Source organism: Oncorhynchus nerka, unplaced genomic scaffold (assembly GCF_034236695.1).
Source record: "Oncorhynchus nerka isolate Pitt River unplaced genomic scaffold, Oner_Uvic_2.0 unplaced_scaffold_1364, whole genome shotgun sequence".
In the NCBI taxonomy this organism is placed as follows: domain Eukaryota; kingdom Metazoa; phylum Chordata; class Actinopteri; order Salmoniformes; family Salmonidae; genus Oncorhynchus; species Oncorhynchus nerka.
This window is the reverse complement of record NW_027039986.1, coordinates 32,643-50,934: the sequence shown is the minus strand read 5'-3', so window position 1 is coordinate 50,934 and position 18,292 is coordinate 32,643. Positions and strand designations below refer to the sequence as shown.

The following is an 18,292-nucleotide window of genomic DNA, read 5'->3' as shown; positions in this document are numbered from 1 at the left end:
TCTGTCGCCTCTCTGGTAACTGACCGCCTGTCGCGTCTCTCTGGTAACTAGCCTTCTGTCGTCTCTCTGGTAACTAGCCGTCTGTCGCGCCTCTCTGGTAACTAACCTTCTGTCGCTCTCTCTGGTAACTAACCTTCTGTCGCGTCTCTCTGGTAACTAACCTTCTGTCGCGTCTCTCTGGTAACTAACCGCCTGTCGCGTCTCTCTGGTAACTAACCTTCTGTCGTGTCTCTCTGGTAACGCCGCTGTCGTCGTGGTCTCTCTGGTAACGCCGCCTGTCGCGCCTCTTCTGGTGACGCCGCCTGTCGCGTTCTGGTGACGCCGCCGCTATGTCGCTTCTCTGGTGACGCCGCCGCTGTCGCTCTCTTCTGGTGACGCCGCCTCTGTCGCGTCTCTGGTAACTAACCTTCTGTCGCGTCTCTCTGGTAACTGACCTTCTGTCGCGCCTCTCTGGTAACTGACCGCCTGTCGCGCCTCTCTGGTAACTGACCGCCTGTCGCGTCTTCTGGTAACGCCCGCCTGTCGCGTCTTCTGGTAACGCCGCCGTCTGTCGCGTCTTCTGGTAACGCCGCGTCTGTCGCGTCTCTGGTAACGCCGCCTGTCACGCCTCTGGTAACGCCGCTTCTGTCGCGTTTTCTGGTGACGCCGCCTTCGTCGTTTTCTGGTGACGCCGCCGCTGTCGCCTTTCTGGTGACGCCGCCTGTCGCGTCTCTCTGGTGACGCCGCCGCTGTCGCTTTCTCTGGTAATTAGGCGTCTGTCGCGCTCTCTGGTAACTCAGCCGCCTGTCGCGTTCTCTGGTAACGCCGCTGCTGTCGCTGCCTTCTGGTAACTAACCGCTCTGTCGCGTCTCTCTGGTAACTAACCGTCTGTCCCGCCTTCTGGTAACTAACCGCCTGTCGCGTCTTTCTGGTAACTAGCCGCCTGTCGCGTCTCTCTGGTAACTAGCCTTCTGTCGCCTCTCTGGTAACTGACCGCTTGTCGCTCCTCTCTGGTAACAGCCTTCTGTCGCCTCTCTGGTAACTAGCCGCCTGTCGCGTCTCTGGTAACTAACCTTCTGTCGCCTCTCTGGTAACTAACCTTCTGTCGCTCTCTCTGGTAACTAACCTTCTGTCGCGTCTCTCTGGTAATTCAACCGTCTGTCGCGTCTCTCTGGTAACTAACCTTCTGTCGTGTCTCTCTGGTAACGCCGCTGTCTGTCGCGCTTCTCTGGTAACGCTGCCTGTCGCGTCTTCTGGTAACGCCGCCTGTCGCGTCTTTCTGGTGACGCTCTCCGCTTCGTCGCCTTCTCTGGTGACGCCGCCGCCGTCACGCCTCTCTGGTAACTAACCGCTCTGTCCTGCCTCTGGTAACTAACCGCCTGTCGCGCTCTCTGGTAACTGACCTTTCTGTCGCCTCTCTGGTAACTGACCTTCTGTCGCCTCTCTGGTAACTAACCTTCTGTCGCTCTCTGGTAACTAACCTTCTGTCGCTTCTCTGGTAACTAGCCGCCTGTCGCGTCTCTCTGGTAACCAGCCTTCTGTCGTCTCTCTGGTAACTGACCGCTCTGTCGCGTCTCTCTGGTAACTAGCCTTCTGTCGTCTCTCTGGTAACTAGCCGTCTGTCGCGTCTCTCTGGTAACTAGCTGTCTGTCGCGTCTTCTGGTAACTAGCCGCCTGTCGCGGGTTTCTCTGGTAACTAGCCGTCTATCGCGTTCTCTGGTGACGCCGTAGCGACTATCGCGCCTCTCTGGTAACTAACCGTCTGTCGCGTCTCTCTGGTAACTAACCTTCTGTCGCGCTCTCTCTGGTAACTAACCTGTCGCGTCTCTCTGGTAACTAACCTGTCGCGTCTCTCTGGTAACTAACCTTCTGTCGCGTCTCTTCTGGTAACTAACCTTCTGTCGCTGTTCTCTGGTAACTAGCCGTCTGTCGCGTCTCTCTGGTGACGCCGCAGTCTGTCGCGTCTCTCTGGTAACGCCGCCTGTCGCCGTCTTCTGGTGACGCCGCCGTCTGTCGCGTTTTCTGGTGACGCCGCCGTCTGTCGCGTCTTCTCTGGTGACGCCGTCTGTCGCGTCTCTCTGGTGACGCCGCCGTCGTCGCTTTCTGCAATTAGGCGTCTGTCGCATCTTCTGGTAACTAGCCGCTCTGTCGCTCTCTCTGGTAACGCGCGCCTGTCGCGTCTCTCTGGTAACTAACCGCTGTCGCGTCTCTCTGGTAACTAACCGTCTGTCCTGTCTTCTCTGGTAACTCAACCGCCTGTCGCGTTCTCTGGTAACTGACCTTCTGTCGCCTCTCTGGTAACTGACCTTCTGTCGCCTCTCTGGTAACTAACCTTCTGTCGCCTCTCTGGTAACTAACCTTCTGTCGCCTCTCTGGTAACTAGCCGTCTGTCGCGTCTCTCTGGTAACTAGCCTTCTGTCGTCTCTCTGGTAACTGACCGTCTGTCGCGTCTCTCTGGTAACTAGCCTTCTGTCGTCTCTCTGGTAACTAACCTTCTGTCGCGTCTCTCTGGTAACTAACCTTCTGTCGCGTCTCTCTGGTATCTAGCCGTCTGTCGCTAGTTTCTCTGGTAACTCAGCCGCTTGTCGCGTCTCTCTGGTAAATAGCCTTCTGTCGCTCTCTCTGGTAATCTAGCCGTTTGTCGTGGTCTCTCTGGTAACCAACCGCCTGTCGCCTCTCTGGTAACTAACCGTCTGTCGCGTCTTTCTGGCTACCTGACATGATGACTCCTTGCTGTCCCCAGTCCACCTGGCCATGCTGCTGCTCCAGTTTCAACTGGCCTGGGCCCTAGGACCATGTCCCAGGACTACCTGACATGATGACTCCTTGCTGTCCCCAGTCCACCTGGCCATGCTGCTGCTCCAGTTTCAACTGTTCTGCCTTACTATTATTCAACCATGCTGGTCATTTATGAACATTTGAACATCTTGGCCACGCTCTGTTATAATTCCACCTGCACAGCCAGAAGAGGACTGGCCACCCCACATATGCTCTCTAACCTTCTCTCTTTCTTTCTCTCTCTCTCGGAGGACCTGAGCCCTAGGACCGTGCCCCAGGACTACCTGACATGATGACTCCTTGCTGTCCCCAGTCCACCTGGCCATGCTGCTGCTCCAGTTTCAACTGTTCTGCCTTATTATTATTCGACCATGCTGGTCATTTATGAACATTTGAACATCTTGGTCATGTTCTGTTATAATCTCTACCCGGCACAGCCAGAAGAGGACTGGCCACCCCACATAGCCTGGTTCCTCTCTAGGTTTCTTCCTAGGTTTTGGCCTTTCTAGGGAGTTTTTCCTAGCCACCGTGTTTACACCTGCATTGTTTGCTGTTTGGGGTTTTAGGCTGGGTTTCTGTACAGCACTTTGAGATATCAGCTGATGTACTGTGCGGGCTATATAAATAAATTTGATTTGATTTGATTTTGATTGGTAATCAGCCGCCTGTCGCTCTTTCTGGTAACGCCGCCTGTCGCTGTTTCTCTGGTAACTAGCCGCTCTGTCGCGTTTGGTAACGCTGCCGCCTGTCGCGTCTTCTGGTAACTAGCCGCCTGTCGCGTTCTCTGTAACGCCGCTGTTTGTCGCGTTTCTGGTAACTAACCTTCTGTCGCCTCTCTGCAACTGACCTTCGTCGCCCTCTCTGGTAACTGACCGCCTGTCGCTATTCTCTGGTAACTGACCGCTCTGTCGCCTTCTGGTAACGCCGCCTCTGTCGCGTTTTCTGGTAACGCCGCCATGTCGCGTTTCTCTGGTAACGCCGTTTGTCGCGTTTTCTAGTAACGCCGCCGTCTGTCGCGTTTTCTGGTAACGCCGCCGCCTGTCGCCTTCTGGTGACGCCGCCTGTCGCGTTTCTGGTGACGCCGCCTGTCGCGCCTTCTCTAGTGACGCCGCCGTCTGTCGCGTTCTCTGGTGACGCCGCTCTGTCGCGTTTCTGGTAACTAACCTTCTGTCGCTGCCTCTCTGGTAACTGACCTTCTGTCGCGTCTCTCTGGTAACTGACCGCCTGTCGCGTCTTCTGGTAACTGACCGCCTGTCGCTGCTTCTGGTAACGCCGCCTTCAGTCGCGTTTTCTGGTAACGCCGCCCTGTCGCTTTTCTGGTAACGCCGCTTCTGTCGCGTTTTCTGGTAACGCCGCCTTCGTCGCGTTTTCTGGTAACGCCGCTCGTCGCGTTTCTGGTGACGCCCGCCTGTCGCTGCTTTCTGGTGACGCCGCCTGTCGCTAGTTTCTGGTGACGCCTGCCTGTCGCGTTCTTCTGGTGACGCTGCCGCCTGTCGCTTTCTGGTAATTCAGGCGCCTGTCGCGGCTTTCTGGTAACTAGCCGTTTGTCGCTGCCTTCTGGTAACGCCGCTTTCGTCGCCTTCTGGTAACTAGCCGCCTGTCGTCGCCTTCTCTGGTGACGCCTCCGCCTGTCGCTCTCTGGTGACGCCGCCAGCTCTGTCACGCCTCTCTGGTAACCAACCGTCTGTCCTCGCCTTCTGGTAACTAACCGCTCGTCGCTGGCTTCTCTGGTAACTGACCTTCTGTCGCCTCTCTGGTAACTGACCTTCTGTCGCCTCTCTGGTAACTAACCTTCTGTCGCCTCTCTGGTAACTAACCTTCTGTCGCCTTTCTCTGGTAACTAGCCGCTCTGTCGCGCCTCTCTGGTAACTAGCCTTCTGTCGCCTCTGGTAACTGACCGCCTGTCGCTGGGCTCTCTGGTAACTAGCCTTCTGTCGCCTCTCTGGTAACTCAGCCGCCTGTCGCCTTCTCTGGTAACTAGCTGTCTGTCGCTGCCTTCTCTGGTAACTCAGCCGTCTGTCGCTCTTCTGGTAATTCAGCCGCCTGTCGCTCTCTGGTGACGCCGCCGACCGTCGCTGCCTTCTGGTAACTAACCGCCTGTCGCGCTCTCTGGTAACTAACCTTCTGTCGCTCTCTCTGGTAACCAACCTGTCGCGTTCTCTGGTAACTAACCTGTCGCGTCTCTCTGGTAACTAACCTTCTGTCGCTGCTTCTGGTAACTAACCTTCTGTCGCTATTTCTGGTAACTAGCCGCCTGTCGCTTTCTTCTGGTGACGCCGCAGTCTGTCGCTGGGCTCTCTGGTAACCAGCCGCCTGTCGCGTTTTTCTGGTGACGCGCTTCTGTCGCGCTTTCTGGTGACGCCCTTCGTCGCCTTCTGGTGACGCCGCCGCCTGTCGCTTCTGGTGACGCCTGCCTGTCGCCTTCTCTGCAACTAGGCGCCTTCGTCGATCTCTTCTGGTAATTCAGCTGCCTGTCGCGCCTTCTGGTAACGCCGCCGCCTGTCGCCTTCTCTGGTAACTAACCGCTTGTCGCCATTCTCTGGTAACTAACCGCCTGTCCGCGCCTCTCTGGTAACTAACCGTCTGTCGCGTCTCTCTGGTAACTGACCTTCTGTCGCCTCTCTGGTAACTGACCTTCTGTCGCCTCTCTGGTAACTAACCTTCTGTCGCCTCTCTGGTAACTAACCTTCTGTCGCCTCTCTGGTAACTAGCCGTCTGTCGCCTTCTGGTAACTAGCCTTCTGTCGTCTCTCTGGTAACTGACCGTCTGTCGCGTCTTCTCTGGTAACTAGCCTTCTGTCGTCTCTCTGGTAACTAACCTTCTGTCGCGTCTCTCTGGTAACTAACCTTCTGTCGCGTCTCTCTGGTATTCAGCCGTCTGTCGCTTCTCTCTGGTAACTAGCCGTTTGTCGCGTCTTCTCTGGTAAATAGCCTTCTGTCGCCCTCTGGTAACTAGCCGTCTGTCGTGTTTCTCTGGTAACTAACCGTCTGTCGCGTCTCTCTGGTAACTAACCGTCTGTCGCGCTTCTCTGGCTACCTGACATGATGACTCCTTGCTGTCCCCAGTCCACCTGGCCATGCTGCTGCTCCAGTTTCAACTGGCCTGGGCCCTAGGGACCATGTCCCAGGACTACCTGACATGATGACTCCTTGCTGTCCCCAGTCCACCTGGCCATGCTGCTGCTCCAGTTTCAACTGTTCTGCCTTACTATTATTCAACCATGCTGGTCATTTATGAACATTTGAACATCTTGGCCACGTTCTGTTATAATCTCCACCCGGCACAGCCAGAAGAGGACTGGCCACCCCACATATGCTCTCTAATTTCTTTCTTTCTCTCTCGGAGGACCTGAGCCCTAGGACCGTGCCCCAGGACTACCTGACATGATGACTCCTTGCTGTCCCCAGTCCACCTGGCCATGCTGCTGCTCCAGTTTCAACTGTTCTGCCTTATTATTATTCGACCATGCTGGTCATTTATGAACATTTGAACATCTTGGTCATGTTCTGTTATAATCTCTACCCGGCACAGCCAGAAGAGGACTGGCCACCCCACATAGCCTGGTTCCTCTCTAGGTTTCTTCCTAGGTTTTGGCCTTCTAGGGAGTTTTTCCTAGCCACCGTGCTTTTACACCTGCATTGTTTGCTGTTTGGGGTTTTAGGGCTGGGTTTCTGTACAGCACTTTGAGATATCAGCTGATGTACGAAGGGCTATATAAATAAATTTGATTTGATTTGATTTTGATTTGCACCAGCCGCCTGTCGCCTCTCTGGTAACGCGCCGTCTGTCGCGCCTCTTCTGGTAACTAGCCGTCTGTCGCGTTTTGGTAACGTCGCCGCCTGTCGCCTTGTCGTCTCTGGTAATCTAGCCGCCTGTCGCGCCTCTGGTAACGTCGCCACTGTCGCGTCTCTGGTAACTAACCTTCTGTCGCGTCTCTCTGGTAACTGACCTTCTGTCGCCTCTCTGGTAACTGACCGCTGTCGCGATCTGGTAACTGACCGCCTGTCGCGTTTCGGTAACGTCGCCGCTCTGTCGCGTTTCTGGTAACGCCGCTTCTGTCGCGCCTTCTGGTAACGCCGCCGTCTGTCGCGCTTCTCTAGTAACGCGCCGCCTGTCGCTTTTCTGGTAACGCCGCCTTCTGTCGCTTTCTGGTGACGCCGCCCTGTCGCGCCTTCTGGTGACGCCGCTCGTCGCGTTTTTCTAGTGACGCCGCCGCCTCGTCGCGTCTCTCTGGTGACGCCGCCGTCTGTCGCTGTCTTCTGGTAACTAACCTTCTGTCGCCTTCTCTGGTAACTGACCTTCTGTCGCGTCTCTCTGGTAACTGACCGTCTGTCGCGTTCTGGTAACTGACCGCCTGTCGCCTTCTGGTAACGCCGTTTGTCGCACTTCTGGTAACGCCGCCTTTGTCGCCTTGGTAACGCCGCTTCTGTCGCGTTTTCTGGTAACGCCGCTGTGTCGCCTTTCTGGTAACGCCGCTGTTCTCGCCTTTCGGTGACGCCGCCTGTCGCGCCTTCTGGTGACGCCGCCTGTCGCCTTCGGTGACGCCGCCTGTCGCCTTTCTGGTGACGCTGCCTGTCGCCTTTCTGGTAAATAGGCGTCTGTCGCGTTTTCTGGTAACCAGCCGCCTGTCGCGTCTTCTGGTAACGCCGCCCTGTCGCGTCTCTCTGGTAACCAACCGTCTGTCGCGTCTTCTGGTAACTAACCGCTCGTCCTGGCTCTCTGGTAAATTCAACCGCCTGTCGCGTCTCTCTGGTAATTCAGCCGCTCTGTCGCGTCTCTCTGGCACCAGCCTTCTGTCGCCTCTCTGGTAACTGACCGCCTGTCGCGGCTTCTCTGGTAACTAGCCTTCTGTCGCCTCTCTGTAATCAGCCGCCTGTCGCGTTTCTCTGGTAACTAACCTTCTGTCGCGTCTCTCTGGTAACCAACCTTCTGTCGCCTTCTGGTAACCAACCTTCTGTCGCGCTTCTCTGGTAACTAACCGCCTGTCGCGCCTCTCTGGTAACTAACCTTCTGTCGTGGTCTTCTCTGGTAACGCCGCTGTTCGTCGCCTTCTCTGGTAACGCCGCCTTCGTCGCGTTTCTTCTGGTGACGCTGCCGCTCGTCGCTTCCTCTTCTGGTGACGCCGCTCTGTCGCGTTTCTGGTGACGCCGCCGCCTGTCGCCTCTGGTAACCCAGCCGCCTGTCGCGCTTCTGGTAACGCCGCCTGTCGCCTTTCTGGTAACTAGCCGCTTCTTCGCCTCTTTCTGGTAACGCCTGTCGCGCCTCTGGTAACTAACCTTCTGTCGCTATTCTCTGGTAACTGACCTTCTGTCGCCTCTGGTAACTGACCGCCTGTCGCCTTTCTCTGGTAACTGACCGCTTCGCTTCAGTTTCTGGTAACGCCGCCTCGTCGCGGTTCCTGGTAACGCCGCTCGTCGCCTTCTGGTAACGCCGCTCTGTCGCCTTCAGTAACGCCGCCGCCTCTGTCGCGCTCTCTTCTGGTAACGCCGCTTGTCGCCAGTTTTCTGGTGACGCCGCCTGCCTCTCTGGTGACGCGTTGCCCGTCGCGTCTGGTGACGCCGCCTGTCGCGTCTTCTCTGGTGACGCCGCCGTCTGTCGCGTTTCTGGTGACGCAACCTTCTGTCGCGCCCTCTGGTAACTGACCTTCTGTCGCGCCTCCTCTGGTAACTGACCGCCTGTCGCTGCCTCTCTGGTAACTGACCGTCTGTCGCGTCTCTGGTAACGTCGCCGCTGTGTCGCCTTCGGTAACGCCGCCTGTCGCTTTCGGTAACGCCGCCGCCTGTCGCTTCTGGTAACGCCGCCGTTTGTCGCCTCTCTGGTAACGCTAACGCTTCTGTCGCGCTTTCTGGTGACGCCGGGCCGCTGTCGCGTTTCTCTGGTGACGCCGCTCTGTCGCTGCCTTCTGGTGACGCCGCCTGTCGCGTTTTCTGGTGACGCCGCCGCCTGTCGCCTTCTTCTGCAATTCAGGCGTTCGTCGCGCTTCTCTGGTAACCAGCCGCCTGTCGCTCTCTCTGGTAACGCCGCCTGTCGCGTCTCTCTGGTAACTAACCGCTTGTCGCCTTTCTCTGGTAACTCAACCGCCTGTCCCGCTTCTCTGCAACAAACCGCTGTCGTCGGGCTCTCTGGTAACCAGCCGCTGTCGCCTCTCTGGTAACCAGCCTTCTGTCGCCTTCTGGTAACTGACCGCCTGCTGCCTCTCTGGTAACTAGCCTTCTGTCGTTCTCTGGTAACAGCCTGTCTGTCGTCGCTGCCTTCTGGTAACTAACCTTCTGTCGCCTTCTGGTAACTAACCTTCTGTCGCGCTCTTCTGGTAACTAACCTTCTGTCGCTATTTCTCTGGTAACCAACCGCTGTCGCGTCTCTTCTGGTAACCAATCTTCTGTCGCTTCTCTGGTAACGCCGCCTTCTGTCGCCTTCTCTGGTAACGTCGCTGTCTGTCGCCTTCTGGTGACGCCGACTGTCGCGGCCTCTCTGCGACGCCGCCGCCTGTCGCGCTCTCTGGTGACGCCGCCGTCGTCGCGTCTTCTGGTGACGCCGCCTTCTGTCGCGTCTCTGGTAACTAACCTTCTGTCGCCTCTTCTGGTAACTGACCGCCTGTCGCGTTCTGGTAACTGACCGCCTGTCGCGTCTCTCTGGTAACTAACCTTCTGTCGCGTCTCTGGTAACTAACCTGTCGCGCCTTCTCTGGTAACTAACCTGTCGCCTTCTCTGGTAATCCAACCTTCTGTCGCCTTCTCTGGTAACTAACCTTCTGTCGCTGCTCTCTCTGTAACCAGCCGCCTGTCGCCTTCTCTGGTGACGCCGCTTCTGTCACGCCTCTCTGGTAACTAACCGCTCTGTCCCGCCTCTCTGGTAACCAACCGCCTGTCGCGCTTCTCTGGTAACTGACCTTCTGTCGCCTCTCTGGTAACTGACCTTCTGTCGCCTTCTCTGCAACTAACCGCCTGTCGCCTCTCTGGTAACTAACCTTCTGTCGCGTTTTCTGGTAACTCAACTGTCGCGCTCTCTGGTAACCAACCTGTCGCGTCTCTCTGGTAACTAACCTTCTGTCGCCGCTCTCGGTAACTAGCCGCCTGTCGCCTTTCTGGTGACGCCGCCTGTCACGCCTCTCTGGTAACTAACCGCCTGTCCTGCCGCTCTCTCTGGTAATTAACCGCCTGTCGCCGCTTCTCTGGTGACTAACCTTCTGTCGCCTCTCTGGTAACTAACCTGTCGCTAGTTCTCTGGTAACTAACCTGTCGCGATTCTCTGGTAACTAACCTTCTGTCGCTTCTCTCTGGTAACTAACCTTCTGTCGCCTCTCTGGTAACTCAGCCGTCTGTCGCGTCTCTCTCTGGTGACGCCGCAGTCTGTCGCCTCTCTCTTCTGGTAATTAGCCGCCTGTCGCCTCTCTGGTAACTAACCGCTCTGTCGCCTTCTCTGGTAACTAACCTTCTGTCGCTGCCTCTCTGGTAACTAGCCGTCTGTCGCGTCTCTCTGGTAACTAGCTGTCTGTCGCGTCTCTTCTGGTAACTAGCCGTCTGTCGCGTCTCTCTGGTAACTCAGCCGCCTGTCGCGCCTTCTGGTGACGCCGCCGACTGTCGCGTCTCTCTGGTAAATAACCGCCTGTCGCGCTCTCTCTGGTAACTAACCTTCTGTCGCCTCTCTGGTAACTAACCTGTCGCGCGTCTCTCTGGTAACTAACCTGTCGCGTCTCTCTGGTAACTAACCTTCTGTCGCGTCTCTCTGGTAACTAACCTTCTGTCGCCTTCTCTGGTAACTAGCCGCCTGTTGCGCCCTTCTGGTGACGCCGCCTGTCACGCTCTCGGTAACCAACCGCCTGTCCTGCCTTCTCTGGTAACTAACCGCCTGTCGCCTCTGGTAACTGACCTTCTGTCGCCTTCTGGTAACTGACCTTCTGTCGCCTCTCTGGTAACTAACCGCCTGTCGCGTCTCTCTGGTAACTAACCTTCGTCGCTGCTCTCTGGTAACTGACCTGTCGCGCCTCTCTGGTAACTAACCTGCTCGCCTCTCTGGTAACTAACCTTCTGTCGCTCTCTCTGTAAATTCAACTTTCTGTCGCCTTCTCTGGTAACTAGCCGCCTGTCGCTTCTCTTCTGGTGACGCCGCTCTGTCACGCTTCTGGTAACTAACCGCCTGTCCCGCCTCTCTGGTAACTAACCGCCTGTCGCTAGCTTCTCTGGTAACTAACCTTTCTGTCGCTCTCTCTGGTAACTAACCTTCTGTCGCTGGGCTTCTCAGGTAACCAGCCGCCTGTCGCTATTTCTGGTAACTAGCCTTCTGTCGCCTCTCTGGTAACTGACCGCCTGTCGCGTCTCTCTGGTAACTAGCCTTCTGTCGCCTTCTTCTGGTAACTCAGCCGCCTGTCGCCTTCTGGTAACCAGCTGTCTGTCGCGCCTTCTCTGGTAATTCAGCCGCCTGTCGCTCTCTCTGGTAATCAGCCGCCTGTCGCGTCGCCTCTCTGGTGACGCCGCCGACTGTCGCGGCTTCTCTGGTAACTAACCGCCTGTCGCTATTTCTCTGGTAACTAACCTTCTGTCGCTCCTCTCTGGTAACCAGCCGCTCTGTCGCGCATTTCTGGTAACTAGCTGTCTGTCGCGCCTTCTGGTAACTCAGCCGCTCTGTCGCGTTCTCTGGTAACCAGCCGCCTGTCGCGTTTTCTGGTGACGCCGACTGTCTCGCTCTCTGGTAACTAACCGCCCGTCGCGCTTCTCTGGTAACTAACCTTCTGTCGCTCTCTCTGGTGCAACTAACCTGTCGCGTCTCTCTGGTAACTAACCTGTCGCTCTCTCTGGTAACTAACCTTCTGTCGCCTCTCTCTGGTAACTAACCTTCTGTCGCGTCTTCTCTGGTAACCAGCCGCCTGTTGCGCCTTCTCTGGTGACGCTCCTGTCACGCCTCTCTGGTAACCAACCGCCTGTCCTGCCTCTCTGGTAACTAACCGTCTGTCGCGTCTCTCTGGTAACTGACCTTCTGTCGCCTCTCTGGTAACTGACCTTCTGTCGCCTCTCTGGTAACTAACCGCCTGTCGCGCGGCTTCTGGTAACTAACCTTCTGTCGCCTCTCTGGTAACTAACCTGTCGCTCGCTCTCTCTGGTAACTAACCTGTCGCTGCCTCTCTGGTAACTAACCTTCTGTCGCGTTCTCTGGTAACTAACCTTCTGTCGCCTCTCTGGTAACTAGCCGCCTGTCGCTGGTAACTAACTCTTCTGGTGACGCCGGTAACCTGTCTGTCACGCCTTCTCTGGTAAATTCAACCGCCTGTCCCGCCTTCTGGTAACTAACCGCCTGTCGCGCTTCTCTGGTAACTAACCTTCGTCGCTTCTGGTAATCAACCTTCTGTCGCGTTTCTCAGGTAACCAGCCGCCTGTCGCCCTTCTCTGCAACTAGCCTTCTGTCGCCTCTCTGGTAACTAACCGTCTGTCGCGTCTCTCTGGTAACTAGCCTTCTGTCGCCTCTCTGGTAACCAGCCGTCTTCGTCGCCTTCTCTGGTAACTAACCTGTCGCCTTCTGGTAACTAGCCGCCTGTCGCCCTCTCTGGTAACTAGCCGCCTGTCGCGTTCTCTGACGCCGACTAACTCGCTTGTCGCCTCTGGTAACTAACCGCCTGTCGCTGCTCTCTGGTAACTAACCTGTCGTCTCGCCTCTCTGGTAACTAACCTGTCGCCGCCTCTCTGGTAACTAACCTTCTGTCGCCTCTCTGGTAACTAACCTTCTGTCGCGTCTCTCTGGTAACTAGCCGTCTGTCGCGTCTCTGGTGACGCCGCAGTCTGTCGCGCTCTCTCTGGTAACCAACCTTCTGTCGCGTCTCTCTGGTAACTAACCTTCTGTCGCCTCTCTGGTATCTAGCCGTCTGTCGCGTCTCTCTGGTAACTAGCCGTTTGTCGCGTTCTCTGGTAAATAGCCTTCTGTCGTCTCTCTGGTAACTAGCCTCTGTCGCGTTTCTCTGGTAACTAACCGTCTGTCGCGCTCTCTGGTAACTAACCGTCTGTCGCGCCCTCTGGCTACCTGACACGATGACTCCTTGCTGTCCCCAGTCCACCTGGCCATGCTGCTGCTCCAGTTTCAACTGGCCTGGGCCCAGGACCTTGTCCCAGGACTACCTGACATGATGACTCCTTGCTGTCCCCAGTCCACCTGGCCATGCTGTTGCTCCAGTTTCAACTGTTCTGCCTTACTATTATTCAACCATGCTGGTCATTTATGAACATTTGAACATCTTGGCCACGTTCTGTTATAATCTCCACCTGGCACAGCCAGAAGAGGACTGGCCACCCCACATATGCTCTCTAACCTCTTTCTTTCTCTCTGGAGGACCTGAGCCCTAGGACCTTGCCCCAGGACTACCTGACATGATGACTCCTTGCTGTCCCCAGTCCACCTGACTGTGCTGCTGCTCCAGTTTCAACTGTTCTGCCTTATTATTATTCGACCATGCTGGTCATTTATGAACATTTGAACATCTTGGTCATGTTCTGTTATAATCTCTACCCGGCACAGCCAGAAGAGGACTGGCCACCCCACATAGCCTGGTTCCTCTCTAGGTTTCTTCCTAGGTTTTGGCCTTTCTAGGGAGTTTTTCCAGCCACCGTGCTTTTACACCTGCATTGTTTGCTGTTCTGGGGTTTTAGGGCTGGGTTTCTGTACAGCACTTTGAGATATCAGCTGATGTACGAAGGGCTCTGGTAAATAAATTTGATTTGATTTGATTTTGATTTGGTAACTAGCCGTCTGTCGCGCTCTCTCTGGTAACGCCGCTTCTGTCGCGCTCTCTCTGGTAAATGGGCTGTCTGTCGCTTTCTTGGTAACGCCCTTTCTGTCGCGTCTTTCTGGTAACAGTTCCATTGTCGCGTCTCTCTGGTAACGTCGCCGTCCGTCGCGTTTCTGGTAACTAACCTTCTGTCGCGTCTCTCTGGTAACTGACCTTCTGTCGCGTCTCTCTGGTAACTGACCGTCTGTCGCGTCTTCTGGTAACTGACCGTCGTCGCGTCTTCGGTAACGCTGCCTTGCGCCTTCTGTAACGCCGCCTCTTTGGTAACGCCTTCTGTCTCGCCGCCTTTCTGGTAACGCCGCTCTGTCGCGCCTTCTGGTAACGCCGCCTTCTGTCGCCTTCTGGTGACGCCCTTGCCTGTCGCCTTCTTCTGGTGACGCCGCCTGTCGCCCTCTCTGGTGACGCGCGCTTCGTCGTCGTTTTCTGTGACGTCTAACCGCCTGTCGCTCTTCTGGTAACTAACCGCTCTGTCGCCTTCTCTGGTAATTCAACCGCCTGTCGCCTTTCTGGTAACTAGCCAGTCTGTCGCCTTCTGGTAACTAACCTTCGTCGCTCTTCTGGTAACTGACCTTCTGTCGCTTTCTGTAACTAACCTTTCTGTCTGCCTTCTCTGGTAACTAACCTTCTGTCGCTCTCTCTGGTAACTAACCTTCTGTCGCCTCTCTGGTAACTGACCTTCTGTCGCCTCTCTGGTAACTAACCTTCTGTCGCCTTCTCTGGTAACTAACCTCTGTCGTCTCTCTGGTACTAACCTTCTGCCTGCTTGGTAACGCCGCTGTTCGTCGCCTTCTCTGGTAACTAACCTTCTGTCGCCTTCTCTGGTAACTAACCTTCTGTCGCGCCTTCTCTGGTAACTAACCTTCTGTCGCGCCTCTCTGGTAACGCTTCTGTCACGCTCTGGTAACTAACCTTCTGTCGCTGCCTCTCTGCAACCAACCTTCTGTCGCCTTCTCTGGTAACGTCGCTGTTCGTCGCTTTCTGGTAACGCCTTCTGTCGCCTTTTCTGGTAACGCCTTTCTGTCGCCTTTCTGCGACGCAACCTTCTGTCGCTTCTGGTGACGCCAGTACTGTCACGCCAGTTCTCTGGTAACTAACCGTTCTGTCCTGCCTCTGGTAACCAACAGTCTGTCGCCTTCTCTGTAACTGGACCTTCTGTCGCCTCTCTGGTAACTGAACCAACCTTCTGTCGCCTCTCTGGTAACTAACCTTCTGTCGTCTCTCTGGTAACTAACCTTCGCTGTCGCGTCTTCTGGTAACTAGCCGTCTGTCGCGTCTCTCTGGTAACTAACCTTCTGTCGTCTTCTGGTAACTAACCTTCTGTCGCGCTCTCTGGTAACCAAAATTCTGTCGCTTCTCTGGTAACTAACCTTCTGTCGCCTTTCTGGTAAATTCAACCTTCTGTCGCGTCTCTCTGGTAACTAGCCTTCTGTCGGCCTCTGGTGACGTCGCAGTTCGTCGCCTCTCTGGTAACCAACCTTCTGTCGTTGCTCTCTGGTAACTAACCTTCGTCGCCAGTTCTCTGGTAACTAACCTTCTGTCGCCTTCTCTGGAACGCCCTGTCTGTCTCGCTCTCTCTGGTAACTAACCTTCTGTCGCGCCTTTCTGGTAACTGAACAGTTCTGTCGCCTTCTCTGGTAACTAACCTTCTGTCGCTCTCTGGTAACGCACCGTCTGTCGCCTTCTGGTGACAACTTCGTCGCGTCTCTCTGGTAACTAACCTTCTGTCGCGTCTTCTCTGGTAACGCCGGGCCTTCTGTCGCTGCCTCTCTGCAACGCCGCTGTCGCCTTCTCTGGTAACGCAACCTGCCTGTCGCGACTCTCTGGTAACGTCAACCGTCTGTCGCGACTTCTGGTAACGCTGCCGCCTTCTGGTAACCGACCTTCTCTGGTGACGCCTCTTCTGTCGCATCTTCTGGTAACGCCGCCATCTTCGCGTCTTCTCTGGTAACGTCGCCGCTGTCAGTTTCTCTGGTAACCAGGCCGCCTGTCGCCTCTCTGGTAACTTCTGTCGCCTCTCTGGTAAACATTCAGTCGTCTCTGGTAACGCTGTCGCTCTCTGGTAACAACCGCCTGTCGCCTTCTCTGGTAACTAACCGTCTGTCGCGTCTCTCTGGTAACCAACCGCCTGTCGCGCTCTCTGGTAACCCTACCTCTCGCCTTCTCTGGTAACTGACCTTCTGTCGCTCTCTGGTAACTGACCTTCTGTCGCCTCTCTGGTAACTAACCTTCTGTCATCTCTCTGGTAACTAACCTTCTGTCGCCTCTCTGGTAACTAACCTTCTGTCGCCTTCTCTGGTAACTAACCTTCTGTCGCCTCTGGTAACTGACCGTCTGTCGCTCTCTCTGGTAACGCCTTCTGTTGTCTTCTGTAACGCAACCTTCTGTCGCGTCTTCTCTGGTAACTAGCTGTTCTGTCGCGTCTCTCTGGTAACTAACCGTCTGTCGCTCTCTTCTGGTAACTAGCCGCTGTTGTCTCTCTTGCACCAGCCGCTCTCTTCTCTGGTAACGCCGACTGTCGCGCCTGTCGCCTTCTGGTAACTAAACCTGTCGTGCTGGTCGCTTCTCTGGTGACTAACCTTCTGTCGCTATTTCTCTGGTAACTAACCTTCTGTCGCCTTCTCTGGTAACTAACCTGTCGTCGCCTCTCTGGTAACTAACCTTCTGTCGCCAGTTTTCTGCACCAACCTTCTGTCGCCTCTTCTGGTAACTAGCCGCCTTCTGTCGCGTTTCTCTGGTGACGCCCAGTCTGTCGCCTTCTCTGGTAACTAACCTTCTGTCGCCTCTCTGGTAACCAACCTTCTGTCGCGTCTTTCTGGTAACTAACCTTCTGTCGCGTCTTCTGGTAACGCCGCCTGCTCTGTTGCCTCTTCTTCTGGTAACGCCTCCATTGCTCTCGCCGGTAACTAACCTTCGTCGCCTCTCTGGTAACTGCTGTCTGTCGCTTCTGGTAACTAACCGCCTGTCGCCTTCTGGTAACGCCTTCTGTCACCGTCGCGTTTCTGTAAACCAACCGCCGCCCTCTCTGGTAACTAACCGACTGTCGCGTCTCTGGTAACGCCGTCTGTCGCCGCTCTCTGGTAACTAACCTTCTGTCGCCTTCTGTAACCAACCTTTTCGCTCTCTGGTAACTAACCGCTGTCGCCTTTCTGGTGACGCCGCTTCTGTCGCCTTCTGGTAACAGCTTTCGTCGCGCCTCTGGTAACTTCAACATTCTGTCGCCGCTCTCTGCAATTCAACCTAATCTGTCGCCTTCTGCAACGCCCTTCGTCGCCTTCTCTGGTAACCAACCTTCTGTCGTCTTTCTCTGGTAACTAACCGTTCTGTCGCGCTTTCGGTGACAACTAACCTCTGTCGCCATTTCGGGTAACCTTCTGTCGCGCTCTTCGTAACTGAAGTCTGTCGCCTGGTAACTAACCTTCTGTCGCGCTCTCTGTAACTAACCTTCTGTCGCCTATCTGGTAACTAACCTTCTGTCGCTTCTCTGGTAACTAACCGCCTGTCGCCTTCTGGTAACGCCGCTTCTGTCGCGCTCTCTGGTAACTAACCTTCTGTCGCGCTTCCTCTGGTAATTAACCGCTTGTCACTTTTCTGGTAACTAGCCTTCTGTCGCTTCTCTGCAACTAACTCTTTCTGTCGCTCTCTGGTAACTAACCTTTCCTGTCGCCTCTCTGTAACTAACCTTCTGTCGCCTTTCTGGTAACTAACCTTCTGTCGCGCATTCTGGTAACTAACCTTCTGTCGCTTCCTCTTCTGGTAACTAACCTTCTGTCGCTCTCTCTGGTAACTAACCTTCTGTCGCGTTTCTGTAACAACTCTACTGCCTCGCCATTTCTCTGGTAACTAACCGCAGTTCGTCGCCTCTGCAACTAACCTTCTGCCGTCTTCTCTGGTAACCAACCTTCTGTCGCCTCTCTGGTAACCAACCTTCTCGCGGTCTCTGGTAACGCATTCTGTCGCTGGGGCTTCTGCAACGTCAGCAATCTGTCGCCTTCTTCTGGTAACGCCTTCGCTTCGTCAGCTTTCTGGTGCAGACGCCGCTTCGCTTCGTCGCCTCTCTGGTAACTAACCTTCTGTCGCCTCTCTGGTAACTAACCGGCTCGTCGCCTTTCTGGTACCTAACCTTCGTCGCGCTTTCTGGTAACTAACCTTCTGTAGTCTCTGGTAACTAACCTTCGTCGCCATTTCTCTGGTAACTAACCTTCTGTAGTCTTCTTCTGGTAACCAACCGCCTGTCGCCTTCTCTGCAATCCAACCTTTCTGTCGCTTTCTGGTAAATTCAACCGCCGTCGTCGCGCTTCTCTGTAACCAGCTGTTCGTTGTCTCTCTGGTAACTAGTCTTCTGTCGCTAGTCCTTCTGTAAACAAAACCTACTGTCTCGCTCTCCTTCTGCAACGCCTTCTGTCGCTCGTTTCTGGTAACTGACAGTTCCTGTCGCCAGCCTGGTAACTAACCTTCGTCGTCGCTTCCTCTGCACCAACTTCTGTCGCCTCTTCTGGTAACTAACCTTCGTCGCCTCTCTGGTAACCAGCCGCCTGTCGCTCTCTCTGGTGACGCCCTTCTGTCGCCTCTTCTGTAACTAACCTTCTGTCGCCTCTCTGCACCAACCTCTGTCGCCTTCGGTAACCAACCTTCGTCGTCTTCGGTAACGCCGCTGTTCGTCGCCAGTTTTCGGCAATGCCGCTGCCTGTCGCCATTTCGGTAACGCCGCCGCCTGTCGCCTTCGGTGACGCCGCCTGTCGCAGCGCTCTCTGGTGACGTCGCCAT

At 55.4% G+C, this 18,292-nt stretch overlaps 1 protein-coding gene across 1 annotated transcript in view; it reads right to left on the bottom strand.

Moving 5' to 3' along the window:
* LOC135568878 (trichohyalin-like) overlaps positions 1 to 18,292 on the bottom strand; it is a 29,534-nt gene extending 11,242 nt beyond the window's left edge. Inside the window, exons 1-7 of the mRNA XM_065015654.1 lie at positions 18,157 to 18,292; positions 15,247 to 15,544; positions 8,062 to 8,851; positions 7,765 to 7,944; positions 6,707 to 7,421; positions 4,982 to 5,183; positions 3,580 to 4,257 (exon numbers count right to left, since the gene is read on the bottom strand). Coding sequence (XP_064871726.1) covers positions 3,580 to 4,257; positions 4,982 to 5,183; positions 6,707 to 7,421; positions 7,765 to 7,944; positions 8,062 to 8,851; positions 15,247 to 15,544; positions 18,157 to 18,292 — 2,999 coding nt within the window. The remainder of the gene's footprint in view (positions 1 to 3,579; positions 4,258 to 4,981; positions 5,184 to 6,706; positions 7,422 to 7,764; positions 7,945 to 8,061; positions 8,852 to 15,246; positions 15,545 to 18,156) is intronic.